Source organism: Salvelinus namaycush, chromosome 32 (genome assembly GCF_016432855.1).
Source record: "Salvelinus namaycush isolate Seneca chromosome 32, SaNama_1.0, whole genome shotgun sequence".
Classification (NCBI taxonomy): domain Eukaryota; kingdom Metazoa; phylum Chordata; class Actinopteri; order Salmoniformes; family Salmonidae; genus Salvelinus; species Salvelinus namaycush.
Genome location: NC_052338.1, coordinates 10,397,132 through 10,415,739, shown reverse-complemented (window position 1 = coordinate 10,415,739; position 18,608 = coordinate 10,397,132). Strand labels below are relative to the sequence as shown.

The 18,608-nt window shown below is 42.2% G+C and overlaps 1 protein-coding gene and 1 pseudogene across 2 annotated transcripts; both read left to right on the top strand.

Moving 5' to 3' along the window:
- The first annotated feature begins 2,769 nt into the window (after nt 1-2,769).
- Nucleotides 2,770-12,907, top strand: LOC120026814 (annotated as a pseudogene).
- A 2,273-nt stretch (nt 12,908-15,180) lies between these two features.
- LOC120027294 lies at nt 15,181-18,218 on the top strand. Of its 2 annotated transcripts, none has more exons than XR_005473278.1 (5): nt 15,181-15,552; nt 15,856-15,921; nt 16,740-16,862; nt 17,004-17,193; nt 17,352-18,218. XR_005473278.1 is itself a non-coding variant. In XM_038972213.1 (5 exons), exons 1-5 carry the CDS (start codon nt 15,288-15,290, stop codon nt 17,402-17,404), a joined length of 681 nt encoding a protein of 226 aa, XP_038828141.1. In that variant the 5' UTR covers nt 15,181-15,287; the 3' UTR covers nt 17,405-18,218. The 2 variants fall into 2 exon arrangements, 1 of the variants encoding a protein (XP_038828141.1); XM_038972213.1 differs by having other exon boundaries at nt 17,020-17,193.
- Nucleotides 18,219-18,608: the final 390 nt, after the last annotated feature.

Here is an 18,608-nt window from a genome sequence, read left to right as displayed (position 1 = left end):
CAGGTGTCCACATACTTTTGGAAGTGTGTGTGTACACACATTTTTAGCATTAAAATGTTTATGTACTCTGATCCTTGGTCAGTTTTTGAGAGGAGCGTGCATCTTGTATAATTGATTTCTCACCATGGCTAACTGGGTGGATGAAATACAATCCCTTCAGATAACCCCTTTACTTACCAGCCCCAATACCTCTACTGCCCCTTTTGAAGTTATTGGAGGAAGAGGCCTGCTGTTTTAGGCCTGCTGTTTTGCTGGAATACCGTTCCTCTGGCCTATGGCGCTCTCCACTCACCCATTGTAAACAAAGACTTGTCTCTTCCTTTGTTCAGAAGTCAATATTCTTCATGACTAATAGTTATATTTTATAAGCTCTCCGCAAGCCTTTTTCTTATGTACATATAAAATTGTATTTTTTTAAGTATCTGAATGCTATGGGATGTAAACTGCCTATATATGAAATATATAAGCGCATCTTTCGTTTAGCATCTCTTTGCCAGATTGTATAGTTGAACATGTTTAGTATGCACCAATTTGATGAAATAATCATATTTACCATGATTTGACTGTTGTAGCTTTACCTGTCGTTTTGCTACTGCTCTCACAGTTGCGGCTACTTGACCGAGCCATGAATGACTGTGTGTACTTTGATTGCTTCGATTAAAAAACGATGAAAACTGTCTTTAAAATGTTAGAACCGGTATCTGCCACGTGCTTTACCGTGTGTGTTGGATAACCTCAGTCTTCTCAGAGATGGAGAACTCGTGGCTCAGTACAATTTCCTGTTTTATGCATTGTTCCATATGTTGACCAGCAGGTGGCACTACACTTTAACGGCTGTTTTGTATTTGCAATGTTACACTGCTGCTCATGGCACTGCAGTGAAGTTACCTCTTGTGAAGCCTCAAAATGTTTAATCATTGACTTTTATCATAAAGCATCTCACCAAAGCATATTATAATAGAATATACCTGATCCAGAATTCTTACTAGATCTCTCTATTGGGATACAGTATAGCAGTGTTTTTGTGATAACAGACATCACAGCAGACCCCATTTTTAAATAAACAGAACACTATTAGGGACTTTCCTCTTGACAATTTTGAGAAGATAAGGAACGATGATCTTGCCACAAGAATGGAGTTGTGTAATGATTAATGTAGGATGGTTTTGTATAATTGTTTTTCTATTTCAAGAGAAGTGTATGGACTATTTTTAAGCATCAAATAAATGCTAACTCTTTTATGAGAACTGCTTTTTTTTGTAACACCATGTGGGTTACTCTACAATAACCTGTGTAATAGATGCTTCTATTGTAGTAGGTAATTCCTGCCTGCTGCTGTAACCCCTGTTCACATCTGTGTTAAAGGAAAATTCCACCCAAAAATGATATTTTGGTATTTGTTTCATTAGTCCATTGTTGATATAGTCCCAAAAATGTTTTGCATGTCAGCAATCAAGTTGTCAAGATATATACATTTCAAAATACAGAAATACTGTCGGTGTGATGCGTTTTGAATCATATGATGCAAAATGCATCATACCGGCTGTATTTGGAAAGTTGGATATCTTAAACTTCTAAACATGCAAAACATTTTGGCACTATATAAACAATGAACTAATGAAACAAATACCAAAAGTGGAGTTTACCTTTAAAAGGATGAGAACACTATCTGCATAATGTATGCATACACACAGCTAGATGGTGAATAATGCCGTAACCCATTACCCTACCAATGGATGCTTTCTCCAGGACCTCCATTGAACGTTGTTGCAGAGCTCCTTCATAACTATATAGAAGTCCACATGTTTTTTTTTCCCCTATCTCACCCTCACTTCAAAATCTTCTAAATGAAATGATTCCCGCGTGAAGGAGTTGGACTTATTTCCCTCTGTGGCTCTTGGGCTTCATGTAAATGTTCTCCCTAAGGGGCTACAGTACAGAAATGGCATCGTTGGATAATGAAGAGGTGTAAATAATTGTGTTCCTCTTGTGCATCGCTCATTCTCCTATTATCCGCACATTAAGTTGAAATTGATTTGAACATGTTTGGATCGCGCCCAAAGAGACTACGTGAGGGATTTAATGTGACTCCATGTTGCTCCTAATAGCACCTTGAATTCCCATGATTTTGGAATGAGATGTTCGACGACCAGAAACGTCTTCTATTCTTATTATTATCTGTTCTTAAAATGACACAATATGTTATTTACCATTCATTTTTATTTGGCACAAAATAATCTGAAACACAACCAAAACAAACAGCAAATGCATCCAACAAGTGTGTAGAGTCACAAGCTTGTTGTAGTCATATCTTGCTAGGAATATGGGACCAAATTCTAAACTTTTGACTATCATAATACACAAATAAGTGAATTTGTCCCAATACTTTTGGTCTCACTGTATTTCTCTGTGACAGTGGACAATAGAGTAATCTTCATCTACATAGACATTATGCAGTGGTTTACCAATGTAGTTGTGCTGTTCAGCTGTACTATGGTGGTTCCCAGAAGTTCTACTTTTTCTTGTGACCACCAGATAATCAAAACTTTTTCTAGTCTGTAAATAATCTTGGATCACAGTGTGTTGTGTTCTCACATCTATTTTCTTGTACTCCATAAGTAAGAGTGTATGAGAGATGGATAGCCTACACTCTTAGAAAAAAGGGTTCCAAAATGGTTTTTCGGCTCTCCGCATATGAGGGAACCCTTTTTTGTTCCAAGGAGAAACTTTTTGGATTCCATGTAGGACCTTTTCCACAAAGGGTCCTACATGGAATCCAAAAAGATGGATCCCGGAAAGGTGAGAGCGGTGGTGGATTAGTCCCAGTCTACGTCCAGGGTGTAGCTGCAATGTTTCCTGGTATTCGGCAACTTTTATTGGCGCTTTAACCGGGGTTACAGCACCCTGGCTTCCTCCCTGTCTGCACTCACCTCTCCCAAGGTTCTGTTCACGTAGTCCCCAGCTGCTGACCGGGCGTTCCGCGATCTCAAATACCGCTTCACCACAGCTCCCATCTTGGTTCATCCTGACGCGTTCCACCAGTTTGTGTCGGAGTGAGGGTTATCCTGTCCCAGCGTTCTGCCCTGGACCTCAAGTTACATCCCTGCGCCTTCTTCTCCCACCGCCCCAATGCCACGGAGAGGAACTAAGACGTGGGGAATCGTGAGCTTCTCATGGTGAAGATGGCGTTGGAGTGGAGGCACTGGCTGGAAGGGGGCGGAACATCCGTTCGTTGTGTGGACCGACCACAAGAACCTGGAATATCTCACCTGAGGTATAGGGAAGCATGCGATCCCAGCCAAACCCCGGGGGGCCCAGATAACTGGATGTTCGTTCCTGACGCGGTCCGCTTCTCGGTCCTGGAGTGGGCCCACTCCTCCAGTCTTGCCTGCCACCCGGGCTCCCGGCGGACCCTGGCCTTTGTGCGACAACGCTTTTTGTGGCCTACCATGGTTCCTGACATCTCCGCGTTCATCGCCGCATGCACGATCTGTGCACAGAACAAGACTCCCCGGCAAGCTCCAGCTGGTCTCCTTCAACCTCTGCCTGTCCCTCACCGGTTCTGCTCTCTACTTTGTCACGGGTCTCCCCTTGCCTGATTGCAACACCGCCATCCTGACTGTAGTGGATCGATTTTCCAAAGCCTCCCACTTCATTCCTCTCCCCAAGCTACCCTCAGCCAAAGAGACGGCCCAGCTCACGGTGTAGCACGTCTTCCGGATCCATGGACTGCCAGTGGACATAGTCTCCAACCGGGGTCCTCAGTTGTCGTCACGGTTCTGGAAGGCGTTCTGCACACTCATTGGGTCGTCGGCCAGCCTGTTCTCTAGGTTCCACCCCCAGTCCAACGGCCAGTCGGAGCAAGCCAACCAAGACCTGGAGACGACTCTGTGCTGCCTGGTCTCCGCCAACCCCACCACCTAGAGCCAGTACCTAGTATGGGTCGAATACGCCCGCAACACCCTTCCTTGCTCTGCCACGGGTCTATTGCCCTTTGAGTGTTCCCTGGGGTATCAGCCCCCGCTCTTCCCTGAGCAGGAGGAAGAGGTCGGCATACCTTTGGCCCAGATGTTTGTCCGCTGCTGTCGTCGTACCTGGAAGAGAGCCCGGTCAGCCCTTCTCAATACCACCTCCAGGTATCGACGACAAGTGGATCGCCACCGGACCACGACTCCCCGGTATCGTCTCGGGCAGAAGGTATGGCTGTCCACCTGGGATCTGCTCCTCCGGGTGGAATCCCGCAAACTCTTCCCCTGGTTTATCGTCCCTTTCCCCATCTCCAAGGTCATTAGCCCCTCTGCTGTTCGTCTTCTGTTGCCTCGTACCCTCCGTATACATCCCACTTTTCATGTTTCCAGAATTAAACCCATGTCTCACAGCCCTTTGTCTCCTGTTTGCACCCTATCTGGATTACTTTTGTTACTTTGACTGTCTGCATCTGGGTCTTACCTGAAACGTGATAGTATGATACAGAAGACATCAAGCACCTTCAGATGAGCGGGTTCCTGAATTTATTGACAAATCGATTTAGTCAGTTCGTATATAATTATGTATGTGATGTAATCTGTATGCTTTCTGTACCAGTCCCTTAAGATTTGGCCTCTGGGTAAGGTAAAATATCTTTGTTGATTTGAGCCAGATTTAAGCTTTATATTTATCAGGGAGTCATACTGAGCACAATGTCTCTTTTACAGATGAGCCCTGAATTACAGAAATGCACACACAAATTGAAAGAAGAAAGAAAACACAGACAGTCATCATTTTTTTTTTTTAACAATCGGTTAAGGTCCTCCATCAGCTTTCTGAATTGCCCTAGGTCTAGAGGCACCAAAAGGTCACATTTAAGAATTTTAAAGATTGTTCCACAAATAGTTAGGTCTCTGCTGTTAGGCTACCATTCTCTCAACCATGCTTCATAGTTCACAATTGTATAAACTATCACGCCCGAAATTCAATTTAATTGATGTCACTGTTTAGTGTTTTTGAATCAGTTTGGTAAATATTTTCATCCCATTGTGACAGCAAACCACAACGTATGGAATAATTAGGCATAACGTTGGTTCCCTATAAAATCCTGTAATTCTAAGAAATAAGTGTCAAAATTACTGCAGTATTAGGGGCGATAATGAGTAGGGCTATGCTCAGTAGTTTTTTGACAGCGAGCCCGCTGAGATTGATCTGCAAGCGGACGCTTCTGTGTGCAGCTTGTCTGATGCTTGCGAATGGTTCAGCTGTCTACTTGTATTGGAAATATCACGGCGTTGGCGAGGATCCACAGGCCACCTTGGGGATTGATCTTCCGGCGCCGACAGAGATGGCCGCCTCGCTTCGCGTTCCTAGGAAACTATGCAGTATTTTGTTCATGCTTCAAGAGGGCCACCATTGTTCCTGTTCCCAAGAAAGCTAAGGTAACTGAGCTAAATGACTACCGCCCTGTAGCACTCACTTCCGTCATCATGAAGTGCTTTGAGAGACTAGTCAAGGACCATATCACCTCCACCCTACCTGACACTCTAGACCCACTCCAATTTGCTTACCGCCCCAACAGGTCCACAGACGACGCAATCGCCATCACATTGCACACTTCCCTAACCCATCTGGACAAGAGGAATACCTATGTAAGAATGATGTTCATCGATTACAGCTCAGCATTTAACACAATAGTACCCTCCAAACTCATCATTAAGCTCGAGACCCTGGGTCTCGACCTCGCCCTGTGCAACTGGGTCCTGGACTTCCTGACGGGCCGCCCCCAGGTGGTGAGTGTAGGTAACAACATCTCCACCCTGCTGATCCTCAACACTGGGTCCCCACAAAGGTGCGTTCTCAGCCCTCTCCTGTACTCCCTGTTCACCCACGACTGCGTGGCCATGCACGCCTCCAACTCAATCATCAAGTTTGCAGACGACATTACAGTGGTAGGCTTGATTACCAACAACGACGAGACGGCCTACAGGGAGGAGGTGAGGGCCATCAGAGTGTGCTGTCAGGAAAATAACCTCACACTCAATGTCAACAAAACAAAGGAGATGATTGTGGACTTCAGGAAACAGCAGAGGGAGCAGCCCCCTATCTACATTGATGGGACAGTAGTGGAGAGGGTGGAAAGTTTTAAGTTCCTCGGCGTACACATCACGGACAAATTAAAATGGTCCACCCACACAGACAGCGTGGTGAAGAAGGTGCAGCAGCGCCTCTTCAACCTCAGGAGGCTGAAGAAATTCGGCTTGTCACCAAAAACACTCACAAACTTCTACAGATGCACAATCGAGAGCATCCTGTCGGGCTGTATCACCGCCTGGTACGGCAGCTGCTCCGCCCATAACCGTAAGGCTCTCCAGAGGGTAGTGAGGTCTGCACAACGCATCACCGGGTGCAAACTACCTGCCCTCCAGGACACCTACACCACCCGATGTCACAGGAAGGCCAAAAAGATCATCAAGGACAACAACCACCCGAGCCACTGCCTGTTCACTCCGCTATCATCCAGAAGATGAGGCCAGTACAGGTGCATCAAAGCGGGGACCAAGAGACTGAAAAACAGCTTCTATCTCAAGGCCATCAGACTGTTAAACAGCCATCACTAACATTGAGTGGCTGCTGCCAACATACTGACTCAACTCCAGCCACTTTAATAATGGAAAAATGTATGTAATCAATTTATCACTAGCCACTTTAAACAATGCCACTTTATATAATGTTTTCATACCCTACATTACTCATCTCATATGTATATACTGTACTCTATACCATCTACTGCATCTTGCCTATGTCGTTTGGGCATCACTCATTCATATATTTTTATGTACATATTCGTATTCATTCCTTTACACTTGTGTGTATAAGGTAGTTGTTGTGAAATTGTTAGGTTATATTACTTATTAGATATTAACATCTGCTAACCATGTGTATGTGACAAATACATTTGATTTGATTTGGAGTGTGGCCCGTGTCAAGGTTGAGGACAGTAAGTTTATAGAGTTTACAATGTCCAGACAGCAGTATTACATATTAAGTCTGGACGGACACTTAGTTCATCCCAAATGACACCCTATTCCCTATTTAGTACACTACTTTGACCAAGGCTTTGTGCACTACATATGGAATAGGGTGTCATTTGGGACGTAGAATAGATATGATTCCTAGCAAGCCCAGAGGAGATGTGATACTTTGTTCAATGTAGCCCAAATGCTATTAATAACAACAAACAAACATGCGCTTTGAAACCAACCTGTTTACTTAAAGAAAATAATCCTTGAATTATTCATAAAGATCATGAGCCCACCCTGGACCAGGAAGACATCACCTTGTTCAGGTAAGAAAGGGCCTATCAATAGTCTGGGTACCGGTCTGTTCTGCTCTTGCCAATTTAATCGTGGCAATATGATATTGGCATGGCAATCCTATAAGGAGATGGCAGAGAGCTGAAACAGACTGGCACCAATGCTATAATAATACTGCTTCATTAGCAGGATTGGTTCAATAACAATCTATCATTCAAACTGACTCTTAATTTGATCGTGTCTTGTTCCTTAGGATGTGGATGAGGAGGTTGGGCAGTGGACCTGTCTGGCTTTAATCCCTTGGTCTGGACCCTCGTGTGTTCCTATCTCCATGAGTCTATCCATTCTGATACTCTTTAGTCTTTAGAGGATATTAAACATTAACATCAAGTCACTAGTTTTCTATAAAACAACATGATGAAAATGTCTGTAAATATATTCCTTCTTCTCCAAGCCTAAACCAGTCAACTACCTCATCCGTACTGGGAGGATTCTGGTGAGAGACCTGGCATTGTTAAACATGCAGGTAACCAATCACATTATTAACCAAATTTCACCTGATCTTATAGGGAGAATTTGTATAATTTGATGGCTTTAACCTGTTCCCTCTTTTTACACAGACTTCAAAATTGGTGATTGAGTAGCCTACCCTTCACTTTACGCAGGGAAACTAGTGCTTCACGAATAGTCAGCACCTGCAGATAGCCTTTCACAGATATCCAATCACATTATTAGAGGGTATAGATCATTCAAAATAATAATTTCATTCAATGCAGTTCCCCTTCCTGCAAATCAAAAATGTGTTGTATTTCAACTCCCACGTGTCTTTGGGTTTTCCTTAGCATGTGTGACCTAAACCTAAGAGAGACTTGTTGTACAAACAAGAGCATTCTGACAGGAATGTTTATGTGATTTGATCTTGGTTCACTAGGAACCAAGTGGGACGGAATAGGGAGAGACCTACCTGAATTTGTTGAATTAAAACATTTGTTTTCTGTTGCATTTTGCTACGATTTGATAGGGTGTGCACCCCAGACATGCCCTTCATACTCAGAGCACTCCTCCTCTGAGTTTAAAGGGATACTTCAGGATTTTGACAATGAGGCCTTTTATCTACTTCTCCAGAGTTAGATGAACTTGTGGATACCATTTTTATGTCTCTATGTCCAGTATGAAGGAAGTTACATTTCATTTAATGAGCCAATGCTAACTAACGTCAGCCCGATGACTGGAAGTCTATGGTATTCTAGTAGAAGTCTATGGTATTCTGCTGGTATTCTAGTAGATACCCATAGACTTTGTCATTTCGCTAACACTAGTTAGCATTGGCTCGCAAAACTACCTCTAACTTCCTTCATATTGGACACAGAGACATAAAGATGGTATCCCCAAGTTTATCTGACTGGGGAAGTAGATAATTCCTGAAGTATCCATTTAATATATACATATGCTCAACCTGCCCAGATAGCAGACAATTCCGGGCCACTTGCAGCAACTGTTTGGCACTGCTGGCTTTGCCTCGGCCAGTCCTCGGCCAGTCCTGTGTGGACCAACAGTGGGCCAAATACGACAAACAATTTTGTATTCATTGTGGGAGGCCAAATGTTGGCCAAATGTGATTTTGTAATGAAATATGCACTGTACATCTTCTTGCACTCAACATTTTATCCCTCACATATGTACATATAAATTCTCCTTGTTTAATTTAATTTATTTTAACTGCCTGTTTGCACACTCTCTGTACCCTTTGATCCATTGTTATTTATCTTTTAGATTGGGTATTACTATATTTTGCACTTGCTGAATACCTTCTCTTTATTTATCTTTACTCTGTATTCACCTCCTCCATCTCGCTCTAGTTCTCTGCTCTGCCCTCCTCCAGACCACCTCATCTGCCCTGAAAGGTGCCATCCAGTTGGGCATCATCCACACATTAGGCAGCCTGTGCCAGAGGCAAAAGAGAGATGTACTATTCAAGGACTTTGAAGATGTGGAGAGCATCTCTTTCCCCAGGTGCGTGCGTGCGTGCGTATGTGGTTGGTTGGTTCGTTGATGGAGAGGGAGGTATAGAGGGAGTGGGAGATATTCTCAGAAGCAAACTTGTATGGGTTTCTATTATGTTTTTATGTCAATATTGCATTCTGAACAAGTGTAGAATGTGGGCTTGGCCGGTATCCAGATTTTCATATGTCATACTGTCTTTCTCTCATTCCGGGATTTACGGTACTACCCGCATAAGGGGGCTCTAAAAATACAAGAAAAGCCCATTGGGCCTCTATTACCAGAATGCTAACAAAATTAGCACAAACTAATAACAAAATCACATGGACGCTGTTAGTTAAATGCTAATGAGCGAAAATGAACATAAACTAATAGCAATGACAGGCCAATCCTGCTCATGAAGTTATACAAGCATAACTAGTAGCTACCGAATGTCATTTTCACTGAGTGTGCACATTTACAAGCGGAAGTGAACGACAGAAATTGTGCAAAGGAACAACATTTTGATGGATTCTTTTCTGGAATGTATACATGGAGCAGATGGGAAAAAAAAAAAAAACGCTAGTAGGAGGCACAGGGAAAAAATGGCAGCTGTACAGATTACTCATCCAGAGCTTTTTGACTTCTGGCAGAAAGCCTTTATAAGATATCTGATGGCAAACATTTAGTAGTGAATTGCGAAATTTCATCACCTCATGTGCACTGCACAACAGAGACTCGCTGATAGATATAGAACGCCATGGACTCACCAGCTCGCTTTCTCCCATTGTGCCATTTACAAACAAACACCTGACTGGCTCAGCTATTCTGGGGAACTACTGTAAGCTTCATAATGTCAAATAATGTGACAGTTGAAATGAAGAGGGCGTGAGTTGGGGTGGGCATTCTATGTTTTGTTCTATGTTTTGTATTTCTATGTGTTTGGCCTGGTATGGTTCCCAATCAGAGGCAGCTGTCAATCGTTGTCTCTGATTGAGAACCATACTTAGGTAGCCTGTTCCTACCTGTGTTTGTGGGTAGTTATTTTCTGTTTAGTGTTGGTTGCACCTTGCAGAACTCTTCGTTTGTCACTTTGTTGTTTTTGTTCAAGTGTTAGTATTTATTAAAAGTTAATATGGACACTTATCACGCTGCACCTTGGTCCTCTTCTCCTTCTCCCGACGACAATCGTTACAAGAACGCAATCTGCTTGATCTCCTAACGTATTGCTCAAGTTGACTGCAGGTATTAGCTTAAAGTAGCTACAATATTCAAAATGTATTGAAAAACATCAAAGAAATAGTATTGACGGTATTGAAAAATCATCCTGTGGCTTTTTCCAAATACAGTAAAACAGTGGAGTATAAATTATATCAACGGATAAATCATTGATGGGAATGTGAATGCAGGTGGTGGAATGGTCTATTTAAATACTGTGTAATTAATCACTGTTTTGGTTTCAGTACTCTCTGTGTGATGAGGAACTGATTGAGCTGTCCAACTCTGAACCCAGTGGATCTCAGTTCTGTCTCCAGCAATGATCAGTTCCTCATTAAGACTGTGCATCACAAAGAGGCTGAGTTCTTACAATAACTACTGCCTGGCTACTTCGTGGTAAGAGAGTGAGAGTTTGTGGGCTAGTGTGTGCATGTTTTTGATCCTGTGTTTTGAGTTACCAAGTTAATCAATCAATCAATCAAGTTTATTTTATATAGCCCTTCGTACATCAGCTAATATCTCGAAGTGCTGTACAGAAACCCAGCCTAAAACCCCAAACAGCAAGCAATGCAGGTGTAGAAGCACGTTACTCAATTCAAGCTTTAATCTCGTTACTCAATTCAAGCTTTGGCCTCAATGTCTTCCTGGTTTATTCTCTATGTTTTGTTCTACACTAATAGACAAGTTCTAAAGTGGATTTGATTGATATACTTACACCTTCTCTCGTTTCACCTCTCCTCCTCTCTAGAACCTACACCAGAACAAGAGAACCTTGTCTAAGTTCTATGGCCTGTACTGCGTCCAGGCGGGGGGCAAGAACATCTACATCACTTTCATGAACAACGTGCCTCTGCGTGCATGCACTTCAAGTACGACCTGAAGGGTTCTACCTATAAGAGACGGGCCTCAGCTAAGGAGCGGGACAAGGCCGTGCCCACCTTCAAAGACCTGGACTTCATCCAGGACCTGCCTGATGGACTGCTGCTGGAGTCAGACAACTACAATGCCCTGAGCAAGACCATCAAGAGAGACTGCCTGGCGAGCAAGACCATCAAGAGAGACTGCCTAGTGAGGGAGGCCAAGAAGAGAGGCTGCCTGGCGAGCAAGTCCATCAAGAGAGAGTGCCTGGCGAGCAAGTCCATCAAGAGAGAGTGCCTGCCGAGCAAGTCCATCAAGAGAGACTGCCGGGCGAGGGAGACCAAGAAGAGAGGCTGCCTGGTGAGGGAGACCATCAAGAGAGGCTGCCGGGCGAGGGAGACCATCAAGAGAGGCTGCCGGGCGAGGGAGACCATCAAGAGAGACTGCCGGGCGAGGGAGACCAAGAAGAGAGGCTGCCTGATGAGGGAGACCATCAAGAGAGACTGCCGGGTGAGGGAGAGTGGTTGCATTCCAAATGGCACCTATTCCCTATATATTGCACAACTTTTGACCAGGACCTATAGATAATATTTTATGGGATGGAAATGTCGCTGAGAAGTGCCATACATTTTTTAAGTAACAATACAGTGTTTTCAGATTTCTATGAAAAATGACCTATAAATTACAATTAAGTGCAATAGTTTTCCTTCTAAAATGGTTTATTATGTTAAAATGCAGCTTTTCTGTTTTGGAATGGTGTGGGCGTAACACAACAGCAGAATGGTGTGGTCATATACCTGTCATTTGCCAGCTCAGCCAATGAGCCAACATGATCTGATGTTCTATGAAGGAATAGCAAGCATTTCTGAAACGGTCTGTTTGAGATACAAGTTAAAGGTGTTTTTTTCCTCTAACTTATGCTTTGGCCTCAAATATGAGTATAGTATGTGTCAACAACATTATTTGGGTATGAGTTTACAGAATATGCACTTTTAAAATTTTGATTTTCACCTGACAGTTACTTTGATGATTGTGTTAACATATTTTCATCACGTATCATTTTGTATGTCAAAACTGTAGTGGAGTTGACTTGAACTTGGTCCCCTACCATTGGTACATGCGCTATACACTAACCCTACTGCATTTCTCTTATCTTCCCTGAGATACTTCATCACCACTTGTCTGTTTGTCTCAGTCCAGGGGCCGTATGTGTCTTAGAAGAACAGTGCAGATTTAGATTCAGATCCCCCTGTCCATATAATCTTATTCCAATGACTGTATATGAATGGACAAAGACATCGATCACCTGACACCATTCATTCCTATGTGAAGACTCAATAGCGCATTTGAAGCCAAGGAAGTCAGTTAAGATGGTGCCTCATGGAGACATAACATGCGCAGTTTGAGCAAGTCCAGGAAGTGATGTTGCAGGCTAGCTCAGTGCTAGCTTTCATTGAGTATCTCAAGTTGAAGGCTGACTGGGGTACTGCCATTAGCAACTTAATTACCCTTATAACTTATTCTTTGTGCGATTTGAAAATAAATTGGTTCAAGGACATACAGTACCAGTCAAAAGTTTGGACACACCTACTCATTCCAGGGTTTTTCTTTATTTTTACTATTTTCTACATTGTAGAATAATAGTGAAGACATCACAACTATATAATAACACATATGAAATCATGTAGTAACCACAAAAGTGTGCAACAAATCCAAAAATATTTTCTATTTGAGATTCTTCAATATATTTTCTATTTGAGATTCTTCAAAGTAGCCACCCTTTGCCTCTTGGCATTCTCTCAACCAGCTTCATGAGGTAGTCACCTGGAATGCATTCCAATTAACAGGTGTGCCTTGTTAAAAGTAAATTTTCTTTCCTCCTTAATGTGTTTGAGCCAAATCAGTTGAGTTGTGACAAGGTAGGGGTGGTATACAGAAGATAGCCCTTTTTGGTAAAAGACTAAGTCCATATTATGGCAAGAACATCTCAAATAAGCAAGGAGAAACGACAGTCCATCATTACTTTAAGACATGAAGGTCAGTCAATCTGCAGAAACCATCAAGCGCTATGATGAAACTGGCTCTCATGAGAACCGCCACAGGAAAGGAAGACCCAAAGTTACCTCTGCTGCAGGGGATAAGTTCATTAAAGTTACCAGCCTCAGAAATTGCAGGACAAATAAATGCCTTCATGGTCGAATTGCTGCAAAGAAAACACTACTAAAGGACACCAATAAGAAGAGACTTGCTTGGGCCAAGAAACACGAGCAATGGACATTAGACCGGTGGAAATCTGTCCTTTGGTCTGATGAGTCCAAATTTGAGATTTTTGGTTCAAATCGCTGTGTCTTTGTGAGACGCAGAGTAGGTGAACAGATTATCTCTGCATGTGTGGTTCCTACCGTGAAGCATGGAGGAGGAGGTGTGATGGTGCTTTGCTGGAATTCAAGGCACATTTAACCAGCATGGCTACCACAGCATTCTGCAGCGATACGCCATCCCATTTGGTTTGCGCTTAGTGGGACTATCATTTGTTTTTCAACAGGATCATGACCCAAAACACACCTCCAGGCTGTGTAAGGGCTATTTGACCAAGGAGAGTGATGGAGTGCTGTATCAAATCACCTGGCCTCCACAATCACCTGACATCAACCCAATTGAGATGGTTTGGGATGAGTTGGACCGCAGAGTGAAATGTGCCTTGGTTAAAATTGATTTTGCAACGCTCGTGCGTGCGACGCAAGCGGTGTGGCCAGCATGTTAGTGTGAATATTAGTGTATATTCTACATAAGTGTATGCACTACTGTACATTAGTGTGACTTGAAACCCTCTCTCTTCTCCCAGGATACAGTGTTAGTGCACAGACCAGGCTTCTCCTCAGACCGCCTTCAGCTATTCATCTGCAATACAGTCTTTAAAAAGAATCCACATAAATGCATGAGTGTTACTCTACGAAACCTTTTGCTTTACACGGAACCCAAACCGGCTGCGTGTGTGCGCCATCGTGCATACATTTATTTTGTCCCCCCACACCAAACGCGATCACGACACGCAGATTAAAATATCAAAACAAACTCTGAAGCAATTACATTAATTTGGCGACAGGTCGAAAAGCATTAAACATTTATGGCAATTTAGCTAGCTAGCTTGCACTTGCTAGCTAATTTGTCCTATTTAGCTAGCTTGCTGTTGCTAGCTTGCTGTTGCTAACAACACAGTTCGTCTTTCAATCACCCACGTGGGTATAACCAATGAGGAGATGGCCCCGTGAGTATCTGCTTCTATAAACCAATGAGGAGATGGGAGAGGGAGGACTTGCAGCGCGATCTGCGTCACAAATAGAACTGACTTCGTTGACGAGCGCAAGCAGTGTGGGTGCAATAATTGAATAATATAGATTTCAAAATTTATTTTGCAATGCCTGTGTACGTGACACGAGCGGTGTAGTCAGGGTGTTACGCTTTACACTCTGGCTGTATTTCAATTTTCATCCCTTCTCATAAAGTGTGTACTCCCACTCATGTATTTAAAAGGAATGGACTGGTGTGAGGAATATGGTGGGAAACTCCTTCCAGTCATGCTTGCACCAATCCAAAGCTTTTAAATGCATAAGGGGGAGTGAACGAGTGCACACTTCAGGAAAAAGAAAGAGAATGGGAACATAGCCAGAGTAGAAGTCATCTCACCCCTCCCTTCTTATTCATACACACTTAGAAAAAAAGGTGCTATCTAGAACCTAAAAGGTTGCTTTGGCTGTCCCCATAGGAGAACCCTTTGAAAAACCCTTTTTGGTTCCAGGTAGAACTCTTTTGGTTCTATGTAAAACCCTTTCCACCGAGGGTTCTACATGGAACCCAAAAGGGTTCTATCTGGAACCAAAAAAGGTTATCATATGTGGAAGGCCAAAGAACACTTTTGGAGCCCTTTTTTCTAAGAGAGTATGGTGGATGTCTTTTTCAATTATATATTTGTCATTCCATGATGATAGTTTGTGTTTTTATGATGTTGTGAAGCTTAACATGCCAAACAAATGCCCCAAGCTAATCTCCCTGTCCAGTGAAGATGCCCCTGTTGAAGAGAGCCAAGTAGGGACCCAGGGGTTCTTACGGAGGGCCAGTACAGCCGACTCCAGAACCTCTTCGTTCCCCCAGCCAAGAAGCAGCAGCGACCTAGAAGTTCCACACAGCACAGAGACCGTGACAGAGGGAGACGGTGAGGGAGGGGGAGAGGGAGGGAGATGCCCAATGAGAGGATTGCATTAAATATTCTGCAAAAGCATGCATGCTTATGATTGAACAAAGTCAAAACTTGAAATTATAGAATCGAGGCAAAATGAGGCAAATTAGACATTACCTGAGAGGTGTATAGATAATCTTTGACTAACAAATTAACAAGAAATTACCAACTTACCAACAAGCAAGGTAAGTAACAGCTACCAGACTGAATTACATCTAGTTCAAAATAATGTCTCTATTAATAACAGTAATAATGTAATGTCATTTTTTCTTTTTTCAGACACGATGAACACCAGAGGCAGCGGAAAACGCCAAAAAGATGACAAGCCTGTTGATAGCACGAGTGGTAAGTCTTAGGTAAATTGCTGTAGAATTAATTGAAGCCTATATGTTCAAAATCAAAGAACTTTATTTTCAGTTTAATGAGTAATAGAAGGGGGTAAGCCAGATCATGAGAACCAGAGCCATATATTTAGGCTGCAATAGAATGTTGTGGTGTCATGTAAATGTATCATAATGCAGAAGCCACAATGTCCCAACTCTATCAATAAATGATGGCTCTGATGGGAACTAATTTCATTACTGATTTTAAGATGATACTATGATGGCCGGAGAATTTAGCTAGGTGACAAAACAATGTTTTAACAAGAGTATGATTTATTTATTTGAATGTTCTTTTTTTTGTGAGTTACTGCAGTGAATATAAAGAATATTAGTAATTACATTGCCTATTAGCCAATGGTACTTTATAGTTACTGCTGTATTCAGCATGGTCAATTTGATGGAGGGAAATAACTTGGAAGTTGTGATCCGACCTGGAAGAAGTTGTCTGTCGGCAGTGAGCAATTAAAACATGAGCATCGTTTGAAAGGATCTTATATTTTTTTTTAAACTATTTTGATTGCACATTTTACAAATATAATCTGTTTATATTGATGCTAGTGTGTCAAAATGTAGGCAAAACATGAAAAATAACTGGGATTTTGCCGTTTTCATTCAAAACCCTTTTTAAAGTGGGGGATGGTCATTAAAACATCCCAGCGGACAAGTTGTGATTATGCAATGCATGGGGAGCCTATAATAGCCTCACTTCCATTTGATTTGAGAGAGAGAAGCAGTCTGATGGGCGGGAGTCCTGACTTAAAATGTGTATGTGTATCACAGCTGATCCAAAGCTGAGAGCTGAGCTCCAGGCAGAAAAAGACAAGAACAAAGTGCTGCTGTACACCATAACCAGCTTGAAGGAAGACAAGGTCTTCCTCCAAAGCCAGCTGGCTTCCCCAAGAGGTGCATAATCTTTTAATGAACTTTTACATTTAAATTACGGTTGAGAATTAGTCTGTCCTAAGATTAAAAGGTGGACTGTATTGTTAGGAGTATCATGATTTCAAACGCTACATTACTTATTTCATTTGCTGCTTTAAATAGTTAGTCTGTGTGTAAGGTCCGACCAGCAGTAGGCTACATGCTCGAATCAGGCGGAGACTCCAGCAGCGAGGGGCAATCAACCAGGGGACTGCAGCAGGGACTCGTCCTCATCATCTTCCTCTGTCTCTGAAGAGGAAAATCCATCAAAGAAGAAGAAGAAGACACAGCTCTGAGGGTGAGCAGAGAAGAAGTAAGTTATATGTTTTGTTTAAAAATGTTGTTTACACAAACTACCCAATTGTACTACCTTGCAATTGATCCCATCCTACAGTGAAATAAGGTTGTTTTCCCCTTATCAAATGGAAAAGTACACACTAATGTTTTGTTTTGTGTTTTCTATATTTACAGTGAAAACAATGAATGGTTTTATGCAGAGGTACAACCATATCCGCAGGAAGTAGGGGTGCTGAAGGTGCTGCAGCACCCTCTGATAAATGTAAATACATATATAATTACTCCTGTCTTGCATAGTCGAGAAAGCCGCGATTTGAGCAGTTTTATGCATTGCGGCCATAGAAATAGAATCCATAGAAGGGTGTTGGAACCTCTAACACTGGCAATTTGACTGGTAAACGTATGGTACACTCAAGATGGCTGCAACTCCTGACTTGAATGGGTACGGACGATCTATGGATTCTATTTCTAGGGTTGAAAATGCAATTGCGGTAAAAACGTACAGTTTGGAAAGCAAGAGCCTATTTCTGAAAAGAGAATACTAGGCTAATTTGTCTGTAGAAGCTACCACATGTTTTCTCAACAACTCCAAATAAAATGTCAGACTTAATTTGCCCCCTCAAAAAATGTATCAACCCCTACATAAATGTCCATGAATACGTATTTATTTGGATAGTTAAGCTAAAACTTTTAATTTGGCTCTATACGCCAGTATTTTGAATTTGAGATCAAATGTGAGGGGTCTTTTAAATGAGGTGACAATAGAGAATGTCGCCTTTTATTTTAGGGTATTTTCATACATATCCGTTTAGAAATTAATGCACTTTATGTACTGTATCTAGTCCCCCCCATTTGAAGGTGTTATAAGTATTTGGACAAATTTACTTATAGTGTATTCAATTTAGTAAAAAGTTTTGTGTTTGGTCCCATTTTCCTAGCATGCAATGACTACATCAAGCTTGTGACTCTACTAATTTGTTGGGTGCCATTGCAGTTTGCTTTGGGTGTGTTTCGGATTGTGTTGTGCTCAATAAAAATGTATGGTAAATAATGTATTGTGTCATTTTGGAGTAACTTTTGTTGTAATTAAGAATATAATATGTTTCTGAACACTTTTACATTCATGTGGATGCTACCATGATTACGAATAATCATGAATTTATCATGAATAATGATTGGTGAGAAAGCTAAAGAGGCACAAAGATCATGCCCCCAAAACATGCTAACCTCTCACCAGGTTAGGACAGTTGTGTAAACTTCAAACCACCTTTCAAGACACAAATGTCAACATACAACTTTAAATTTAACAGCATGACAGTAATAGTAGTACGTTCTAAATCTCATATATATTGAGTATACAAAACATTAAGAACACCTACTCTCACCTACTGACCAGGTGAATCCAGCAGAAAGATATGATCCCTTATTCAT